Source organism: Pygoscelis adeliae, unplaced genomic scaffold (genome assembly GCF_000699105.1).
Source record: "Pygoscelis adeliae isolate BGI_AS28 unplaced genomic scaffold, ASM69910v1 Scaffold10, whole genome shotgun sequence".
In the NCBI taxonomy this organism is placed as follows: domain Eukaryota; kingdom Metazoa; phylum Chordata; class Aves; order Sphenisciformes; family Spheniscidae; genus Pygoscelis; species Pygoscelis adeliae.
This window is the reverse complement of record NW_008824053.1, coordinates 900,586-911,681: the sequence shown is the minus strand read 5'-3', so window position 1 is coordinate 911,681 and position 11,096 is coordinate 900,586. Positions and strand designations below refer to the sequence as shown.

The 11,096-nt window shown below is 39.0% G+C and overlaps 1 protein-coding gene across 1 annotated transcript in view; it reads right to left on the bottom strand.

Annotated features, from left to right (window-relative positions):
• The window catches only part of COL11A1 (collagen, type XI, alpha 1), a 164,925-nt gene that overhangs the window by 83,599 nt on the left and 70,230 nt on the right, over positions 1-11,096 (bottom strand). Inside the window, 8 exon segments of the mRNA XM_009333735.1 lie at positions 916-960; positions 4,235-4,288; positions 5,680-5,724; positions 6,190-6,243; positions 6,684-6,728; positions 6,817-6,870; positions 8,217-8,261; positions 8,374-8,427. Coding sequence (XP_009332010.1) covers positions 916-960; positions 4,235-4,288; positions 5,680-5,724; positions 6,190-6,243; positions 6,684-6,728; positions 6,817-6,870; positions 8,217-8,261; positions 8,374-8,427 — 396 coding nt within the window.

Below are 11,096 nucleotides of genomic sequence, written 5' to 3'. Positions count from 1 at the left end.
AGGCCCTATGATAAGGTCTTTTTCCCCTTTCCAACTGTGTCTTTTCACAAGACCTTTAGACTGTTACCATCTCTGAGAAATAAAATTTTCTGTCAAATTTGCCTGAAATTCACCAATAAATTCAAAAGGCATAAGGAACAACTGACAGGTGGTCACATACCTGTACTTTCAAAACATAAATGCTGTGTGTAAGCTGTATTTTCTTAAGAAATCAGGATAAAATCTACAAGCCTCCCACAGATAACAACATTTTGGACACATAGTAATATGCTGGTGTCAGTGGAATTGTACTTTCTGAAATGTCCCATTCATTCATTCATCCTATTTATCCAGAATACAACCTTTTAGTATTGCCACTGAAATCAGTACTGCAGCTGAAACTGATTTCAGGTGCTATAAAGGGTGCTATTCGGGATAAATAAGGGTCAATATTGAGCAAGCAGAACACTTTAAAGAGCCCCAAGACCCTTCAGTGCTTCATAAAGAAATAAAGAAATTACTTTTCACGGTCACTGACTTGAAGGTGACCTAAAAAATACAGTGTGTATGCATGCATTTGTAAATCTTCAAAAAACAAGGTTCTGAAGAACCCTAGTGGGTACTCTATACAATGGAATTGTAAACTCAAACTATTTGCAAGTTATTTATATGAAATGTATGCAACTTTTATTGATTGCCATTGGGTCAACTCCACAATCAGTTTTACTTTAAAAGAGTAATCTCTATGTTACTTAGAAACTCTGTAAGTTTTAGAACATAATGAATATGTTTGCACACAGATGCTTTGAATGTATTACGGGTTTTCTATTATCTTCCTAAATAGTTCTTGGAGCAACAAATGTGTCATAAAACTGAAAAACTGCCAAAGGTTTTCTTGAAAGCTATGTAAATAAATGGAAAAGTTTTAAAACTCACCAATGCACCTTTGTCTCCAGACTGACCCTCTTTGCCAGGATGACCCTGATTTAAGAGAAATGTATCTGATTTGGAAAATACTCATTTTTCAGTAGTGACATTTTATTATAGCACCACAATTATTTAAACACTTGAATTTCAGGTCACTAATCACCCTTCTTCTGTATTAGAACACAACACACACACACACACAGCATTTTGAGGAAAGATTTTCCTTTCAATACTGATGTAATTTACATAAAAAAGGAAGAGCTGGACGACAGTTATGTTACTGTTAATGTTTTTAGGAATATCCTGATCACCCCTTCTGTTTAGTTAATGTTTCAGCAGTAAGAGGTTTTTAATGCAAGACACTCTCAAATTTGATTTTGAAACAAGCAGGGTGATTAATATTACAGCATGAAGACATTTCTAAAATTATTTAAAAGATTATGGAATTTATTGCAGAAGCCAATAGAAGGCTGATCTAGTTTTAACAGTCTTTGTTTTAAACTGTGACTTGCTTTTAAAATAAAATATGTTTACGTCTTAGTCTTTCTTCTATATCACTGTTAACACCGCAGCGCTCAAAACATTAACTGATCCGTTGTTTTTCTTTCTTATAAAATGTACACAAAAATTCTGCAAAATTTAAAGGCAATTTAATGAAACTAAAGGTTAATAGAAGATTATTGTTTATGAGAATCAGTCAGGAATCCTTTTTCAACTGATGTTCATCAGTCTTATTAAAGGAGCATAGTAAATGTCTAGTTTTGCCAAGCATGTGGTCCCACATAACATGTAGCCAGTTACTAAAACCCTTTATGTTTTGGTGTCATTGACATCCCAAAATGTTTTCAGTGTGTCAAATATGATATGACTTTGATGTGGCTGTTAATCTTATATGACAAACCCCTGGTGCTTACATTCCATTTTCTGGCCTTGGAAAACAGTTTAAAATATGTTCTTTATTACAAGAATTATTAAAATAAAAAGTATTTGATACTTGCTTACCAGTGATTGTTAATTTTCCTTTAAAGAGTTTGTCTTACTAACATTGAGTATTTCTTATTTGTTTTTCAAAACGTACATATGTCACTTGTTCAATCCTAACCTCCTGGAATATGCTTTCTTCTGTACAAAATTTTAAATCTCCATCCAGTATCAGAGGTCTCTGTAACATTAAATGACTTTAAAAATGCTGCTATTAAAGAGCGTATTTGTATCCCTTTAGATTTCCATTAATTCCAGTATAATACACCACTTTTAACAATGTCTTGCCTTCAAAATAGGACATTTCCTCACATAGAAGTGAAATGAAATAGTATAGCAAGAATTTTCCTGATCTCCTGGAAAAATGCTCTTGAGCTTTCACCTGATCTTAACACAGATACCACGGGAGCAGTCACAAAGCTCATTGCAATCAGGAAGGTACTGCTCATTGCCTTCAATCACTAGTGTAATTCTATGGTTGTAGATAGGTCATGTCAATTAGAAGGGACTTAGTTTAACCTGCCTCTCCTGCCCTTCGTCTGAACAAACCTACTTGCGCACGACGGAGATAATTTTGGTAGGTGTACTGGGTCTGGCTGGGATGGAGTTGATTTTCTTCATAGCAGCCCATACGGTGCTGTGTTTTGGATTTGTGACTGATAACACAAATATTATAACACGTTGATAACACGCCGGTGTTTTGGCTATTGCTGAGCCGTGCTTGTACAGCATGGAGGTTTTCTCTTTGTCCCATTCTAACCCCTCAGCGAGCAGGCTGGGGGTGGGCAAGAAGCTGGGAGGGGACACAACTGGGACGGCTGTCCCAAATTGACCAGAGGGGTATTTCATACCATATGATGTCATACTTAGCAATAAAAGCTCAGGGAAAGGAGAAGGAAGGAGGGGACATTCATGGGTATGGTGTTTGTCTTCCCAAGTTACCCTTACGTGTGCTGAAGCCCAACTTTCTAGCAAGTGGCTAGCCACCTGCCTGCAGATTGGAAGTCGTGAATGCATTCCTTATTTTGTTTTGCTTGCGTGTGTAGCTTTGCTCCACTTATTCAGCTGTGGTTAACCTCAACCCATGAGATTTCCTGCTTTCGATCTTCTGATTCTCTCCCCCATCCCGCTGTGGGAGGAGTGAGCGAGTGACTGGGTGGGTGCTTAGCTGCTGACTGGGGTCAACCCCCCACAGTAGGAATATCAGGTACAGACCTGTGCTAACACCTGATTATCTCTTACAGCATTTCCCCCCTGCTTTTGAGGTTTAACAAGGTGCAGATTTTAAAATAATGCTTATGTTTGGAAATTAATATTGTTCCCAGCATGCAGAAAAGGGTAAGGGGGAAAGTTCAAATGTTTAGACAATGATTCAAGATATAGACTTCCAGCTGAACTATCATTGCGTATTTAACATTCTCCAGGAAAATGGTACTTTGGTGGGTAAAAGAGATATTGTGAGAGCCCTGGGTACAATTCTGTATTTGTAATATAAGCGCCTATGCAGTGAAAGCCCTGCAGTCAGTCCTGTTGTTCTTATCCCAGCTGATAAGTCAGGTTTAAGAAACACAGATTTAATCTAAAAGGAAAATTGTAAGAGAAAATGGCAAGGGGAGGAGAGAGATGGTCCGAGAAGTCACACTGACTGTCTAATGGCTTTTGGTGGTATAAAAAGATGATGTTTTCGATGCAAGAAAACTAGTGTATATTAATGTCATTATGAACAACGATTCCATTTAAGTTTAATGCCTGAACTGTAAGCAATGCTACTCAGGTGGTTACACTCTCTGTTCACGTGAGTGAACCCATCCTCGGAGCTAAGCTGAATTCCTTAGCGATCACAAGATTCTAAAGTTTGCCTTAGGTCTGTCCCAGTGTAGACAATGAAAGAAGCAGCCCAAACACGTAATATGCACCTTAGGCCAGGAAGCAGAGAAAGATCTAGTCTATTCTGTGTTTCCTCAGAAAACAAGTGGTGAGCATTTTTACAGATGATTTGCTTTGCCGTACTGACATAGTAGGACTACAGTGAAACAGTATCTGGCCCTTTGTGTGTCAGTTCGGTTATTTACACATCCCTGCAGATGTTTCAGATGCATTTCATCATCTGGGACCGCATTTTAAAAGCCCACAGCCATTTTTAGCAGCTGCTTCAAAAAAGTAATTCTCTTAGTTTTAACAGCTCAAAAGATACAGGGTGTTTAGATGGATTTTATAATGCTGTTGCCAACCAGGACTACCAGTGCTTTTACTCTCCATTTCCTTTTTGCAACACAGGTATCCAGAAATATTTATTACTTGGTAAAAGTATTGAAACATTCAAGGGATGAAATATTTGGTTACTTACAGGAGGCCCATCAGAACCAGCAAGGCCAGGAAGGCCGGGTTTGCCTTGAGGTCCCTAAATGCAGCAACAGAGACACACCTTAAGGACAATAGCGAACATTCTATCATTTGCTAGGATGATGGAGGATCATCCTTGCTGAGGACTGGTATGTCCTAAGCCAGCAAACTACCTCAAATCTTTTTAGTATTTTAATCTCTGCTAAAACAACTGGTGAATCCACCCCAGGTGTAGAGTAGCTATCGGAAAAATAATAATTAAAAAAAAAAACAGGAAAGAAAAAGGGGAAAAAAAACCCGCCCATATCCAATACATTTAACTCTTAAGAGCTAAGGATATAAAATGTAGTTGTACCTAAACCCCTTGATATGGATATCAGAGATAAACCAAAAATATAACAAAACTAAACCCAGGAAGATACTATCATACAATACATAAGCGCAAGGCCAGTTCTTACAAACTTTAGCCAATACAAAGCACCCATATTTTTCAGTGAGGTGCTTGCCTGAGAACAGGCTTCAGGAATTACCCTATGAACACGCACACACACAGCACAAGGTGGGGAAGAATTCTCCAGTGTACAAAATTAACTATTACTTAGAATTTCAGGAATAAAAGGATTCACCATATGAAAGATACCAACAAGATCAAGAGGCAAAGAGTACAGGTTACAGAACCCCAGCGCTCATAGCTGAAAGGCACGGTACGTCTTTGCGAAAGCCTCTGGAATGCCTATAGTGTGGACCTAGCCCATTTTGCTAGAATAATACTTCTTAGGCACACAGGCAGGTAAAAAGCATATATATTGTTTCCTAAAATCTCCTTCGATTTCTCCTAAAGTATATACTAAACAGTGAAGGGGAGCAAAATCAAGGAAAGATCAACAGTGCAGGAATTCAGCAAAAAGGGGAGAAAAGTAAAATTAGTGTAAAATTCAATAGTGACATTTTTGAAATTAACAGAAGACATGCTTCAAACCACAAGAACATGTACAGATAGATCAGGAAAAAAACACCAAGTGACACTACAGTATGCCAATTACACTGCAGAGTTATGTCAAAATATAATCCTCTAAAAAAGAGAACAGAATCAAACTTGAGGAGGTAAAACTTTCCTGTAAAAGAGATTAATAAAAATAATTTTCACAGCTTGCTGTGAAATTAATTAACATACAAGTACACACTGTTTAATATCGTAGATGGGATTCTGAAGCTAGTGACAGAAAATTAATCCAAAATAAAGGGAGGAAATCATGCTTGTGAAAACGTGTACATGAGCGGAAAGCCAGGCCTCCATTGGTTATTCATTTGCTTGATGGTTTCAGGAAGATCTGCTAATTTTTAGATCTTAGGTTACTATTCTGTAAAACATAGCAAAGCCCGTAAGCACATAAGCAAGGTTGTTGCCCAGGACTGACTGTGAAATACCAGAATAATGCTGTAACTTACTTTTTCACCAGGAGGTCCAATAGGACCTTGCGGACCAGGAAGCCCCTATTAAAAAGAAACCAGTGTGAGAAACCAGGGGGAACAATATACATACATTCACCCTACTAAAGGTCCCTCATTAATCTGTTTAAACACACTGGCAAATATAAGTGGCTTTTTTTCCCCCCTTACGAGTTAGATCAGGAGTTTTGTGTGAGCCTTTTGCACAAGCCACTATTTTGGCAGTAAGTCTGTAACAAGATCCTATTCAGAACCCTCCTCCAGGTGTGGCCGTTCCTGCTGCATTCCAGGAACACTGAATGAGTCATTTTTCTCCTGAATGAAAAATCCCTCTGAAAGCTTACTTGAAAACTCTGCTCCCACTGCCCTCGGCACATTTGCAGCGTTATTTATAAAATCCTTGAAGCTTTATCAGTTTTGCACATGAAAAGCTAACCTTTTAGTAATTTCCATTTATTAAACATTTGCTGCACATTACATCGTATTTCTTGAGAGTTATTTTACACTTACTTGTGGGCCTGGGATTCCTTGCTGACCAGGAGGTCCTGGTTCCCCTTGAGGACCCTACCATGCAAAAAAATACCAGGGCATTAGGTTTGCATTTCTGCACTACAGATCTTCATTGTCAGGACTAAAAGGAATACAAACTCATCTTTGTTCCTCCCTCTTTAAAGTCTACCACCAACTTTCTATCCAGTATGATATTTTTTCATGCTAATGAATATCGTGGCCTTTTTTTTAACCGAGAATAACAGCCCACGCATAGGACCTAAGCACTGGAGTCCATGGTGCTAAAGGAGCTTGAGAGAAAGCATGGTTAGGCCTTTTGGCTGAAAACTAAGTAATAGAAGGCTTCTCTTTTCTATGTAAGATCATAATGAATCTGAATATTTTGACAGAAAGGTTTAATTAAATGGAAGGGATGGCATAGCGGCAGGGACGAGAGAATGTGAAAAGGGTTCTTAGAATCCACTCCCTTCTTAATTCCCAGCTTACTTACTCACCATGTTTCCTTTTGGGCCTGAAGGTCCATCAATACCTGCAATGCCCTACAACAAACAACATAAACATGAGCAACTTTCAGTGGACTTCCATTTTTCTTCTGGAAATTGCAAATACAAAACAGTTCATACGTACAGGTTGTCCAGGGGGACCAGGTGTACCTCTGGGGCCGAGTAATCCTCGCGGACCCTGTAGGAGAGGAAACGCTTATTAACATCTGCGTGATTTTTTCTGAACAAAGAGAGGCCCAGGAGCAGGACTGGGCACGGAATGTCGTAAGGAGTAGGAAGGATGAGGGGAAGGCAGCATGGGGGTTGAGGGAGAAAGAAAGAAAGGAAAAAAGGGAAAAATTCACTGATAACAGATTCTCCTGAAGGCCACCATATGTCTGAACAGGATGTCAGTAGAAGGGCAAGCTTTGATTTAGCCGCTGCATGGTCATTTCAGAGAACAGTAGGAGATAACTATATTTCCTGGTGCAGAACATTGGCACAGCGTCTTCCACTAAAGTTTCAGCTGGGTCTTGGCCTGAAGGTCTGACCTGAATAGTAGCATACATGTTTGTATTCCTGTCTTTAGAAAACGTGATGGTCTGTCATACTCTGTACTAAGTGTAAAACGGTGCTTTTATCTGTAGCAAAGATCCAATAAATAATTAAAGATTACTAATAATTTTATTATAATAAATGCAAGGCATTCTGGAAACCAAAATCAGATTTGTTCCTCTTACCCCTAAAAAATTCCACAAAAGACCAAGGGCTATTCTCCCAAATAAGGTGAGCAAGATTCGGTCTATACCATAATCTTTTGGCTTTATACTATGTAAATGAGTATCAGTTTTCATCATTTGTGTCATCATTCATGTCATGCTGCTAAAGTAGGCAGGACTGAGTCTCCAGTCTCCTCATGTATGATACAGTCACAAATCACTAACACTCTGACTGTGTAGCGACTTCTTCCTACTTTGCGAGTAGGCAGCGGTATATCATACATTTAGGGTAAAATTCCCCTTTCCGAGGCTTGATTTCTTGCCTGCAATGCAGAACTCTGCTCTGCAGTGACAGCACCTGCAGAATTCCAACTGACAGCAGTGGAAATTCTGTATGTGAAACGTGTAAAAATACACAATGAAGCACAGTAGTGTGAAAAAAGAGAAGCCAGGCCTTATTTTCTAATAAATGGACGTTTGGAAAACATTTTCAAAGCAACAGGGGCTTGGTTATATTCTATTGCAGTCAAAGACTGCAGTCACTGATTTTACACAATAGGGTAGGAATTAGCCTTTGTGATCCTGGAAATTGTATATACTTGGCTGGATATATCCCTGACTAAATTCTAATCCCGTAAGTAGTGCTTCACCCCTAAAAAAACTGTTCACTTGTTTGCTTTTCAGCCAGAATCAGTACTCTCTATATACACACACACACAGAGTGATTTTTATACCTGGAATTCAGAACAGTTCAATAGAAAGGAAAAAAATCCGAGAGTGACTTTCGTTTGTAACAGAAACAGAAGAATAAGAAAGCATTGCTTACAGCTTCACCTGGGAGACCTCTTGGTCCAACTTCCCCATCTTCTCCCTGTTTTTGTATAGAGGGAATAGAAGTTTTAGAAAAAAAGAACATGTATCACGACTATATTCTCATTACATGAGGATTCACTCTAGATTTTACTGTGTAAATAGCGACTTACTCTTGATCCATCTTCACCAGGTAAGCCAGGTGGTCCCTGTGGGCCACGGTCTCCCTGTAGAACAAGGAAAGTCATTAAAATAATACATCTGTTGCTGGAAACAATAATGGATGGGAAGGGAAATGAAAACAAATGTGCTAGCTGAAGTCTGAGGTGTCAAAACATGTCTTGACACAATGAGACAAATCTGTAGGTCAGAGTACTCAGTGAAGTCTTTTATTACGTTAGTATAAAAACAAATGAACATTACTGAAACAATGAACTATTTGTGTTTGTAAAATTTCACTCTGTAACTATTCTTGGCCCCAGAACACACACAAACTACTGCTACAAAAGGCAGCGTTACCCACATTTTTCTTTGTCTCATCGGCACCTTCCCCCTCCCTCTACACAATGTGTTACTGCCAGTAAAATAAGGAATGTGTACATGGGTCAGAAGTTAATCAACCAATTGGTGGGCCCTGGAATATACACGCTGAAGTGCACTGACCACCTTTCAGGACCACGCACCCTGGCACCAGTCACTGAGAGCCTTGAGACTGATTTGTCTGAAGCTTTGGAAGGCAGCCAGACTTCCACACTTCCCCTCAGAGGCTGGGGCTTTTCAAGTCTATATACGCAGAGCCTCAGTAGATTCCGGACCATACATTTAGGATTTATTTTTCTTTCCCCGTTTCTAAAGAGAACTAGTGTGCTGCATCGCTTAAACACCACTGACTGACCTCTTTCTGGGCAGCGGGTTTTTAGACTGTGACTTCCTTCTGGCATTGGACAACAACCAAGTATTCATGCTGTTTTCCTTAATTTTATCAGTGTCTCCAAGGAGCCTGACCACTGCTGTGGATCCTAGCAGAGATATATGGAGTCACTTTTTAATGGCTCCATTCTTTACTCTTTCAAACTTTCCTAGGGCATTTTAGGTAACTTGCTCTCTTACCCCAGAGCTATCTAATATTAGAGATGTCAGGATTTTATTCTACTGCCTTTCTGTCCTCTAGAAGTTGCAACCGGCATGGGAGAGAATGAAATTCTATGAACTGCACTTTCATACCTTTAAGATGAATTAATTCACCAGTTTCTATATTTTGCTAAGTTTTGGAACGACTCTACGTGATCTGCTGGTAGAGCGTTTGCTTTTCTGCATGCTAAATGACACTCCTGAAAGATGACACATGAGACACCTGATCTGTGCTCTGGCTTCCTATTAATATTCAGGTGAAGACTGACTTAAGCTTTCAAATATTGAAATAGTTCATCCCCTCAAGGGCTACCTTTCTTCTCTTGCAATCACATGGCACTTAGAGTTAGATTAGGAGTTTGCATTCAGTGTCCTGGTATTGTCATGCAGTAAGAACAAAACCTCCTATCGTTATCAGCATTCTCAGTTCTTCAATTCTCTAATTCTTTCCTTCAAATCTTCTGTTAAAGCCTGAATTTCTTTTTCCTTAGACCTTTTCTTCTAGTATATAGTGTCTTACTTTTATACTGGATAAGAGTTATGCATCTAGTAAATCTAAATAAGAAAACTTCAGTCATAGATATTGAGGCTAGAAGGGATATTACACCATATGGTCTGATCTCCCTTACATTGGAAGTCAGAGAATCTCGTCCAGTAACTCCTGCCTGACAACGGGTGTTTGACAGAGGCATAACCTCACAGAGACCTCCAATTTGCAACTCATAGTTCAAAAATGACTAATTCTAAAAGTAGTCCTAAAACTTCTACTCTAAAGTTATGGGTTTTTAACATCGATTCTCTTACAGCTGAAATATAACTACAACAGAAAAAGTGTTCCTCTTGTCTTTCTTTCTGTGCTCTTTATTGCAAGCCAAAGAGAACTGAGTATTTGTGTTATATGCTGTCAGCATATATGAATCCGAAGAGCTACAGCTATCTGATCTGGCTTTGGACTGAGCTGCTTTCAGAAAGATCATAGTTTGTACTTTTACAGAAGATTTCCACATAAGCACGAGAATGCAGATTTTTAAATAGTGTGATGAAAGAAATGATGAAAAGAAGTCATTATTTTCATGATGATTTTGCAAATTTTAACCAAAACTTATTATTCTATTTTAGTTTTTTTTAATTTGTTTAGGAAATACGAAACAAATAGAATATTTGCAAAAAAAAAAAAAATTAATTTCTTTATGACTTGGAAGGTCCCACAGACAGACAATTCTAGTACTCCAGGTTGGAAAGCAGACACCCATTCCCTGACTGAACCAACTTCTGCTCAGCCTTCAGAGTGAAGCAGTGGTAACAGCTTAATGTCTAGCCCCCTCTGCCGGTCACCTGCTCATCAAGCTGGATTTCAATTATGTGATGCGCTGATTGCTTTATACTCTTCAGGTAAAAGGGAATGATGAAAGAGTTCTTTTCCCATTGCAAACAGAACTCAGAAGAGTATCCTTAGATGCTATTGCAAAGAACTACATTACGGGCCAGTAGCCAACACAGTTGAGATTTTCTGGGAAGTGCCGCAACTGTGCTAAGCCATTGAGGGGTGAGAGCTATAGTCATTCCTTGGTCATCAAGCTTTAGTACGTATGGGAATGGTTCTGATGACAGTCCCGCTCACTGTTTCTTTTATGGTGCATTGCACTTACCAGGACAACAGTAAGGGAGGTACATTCAGTAGAGTATGTCGTTACTAGCATCTACATTAGGGGTATAATTTAAAGCAGAAATCCCCTGCTGTGATTATTTCTACACTTCGTAGGGA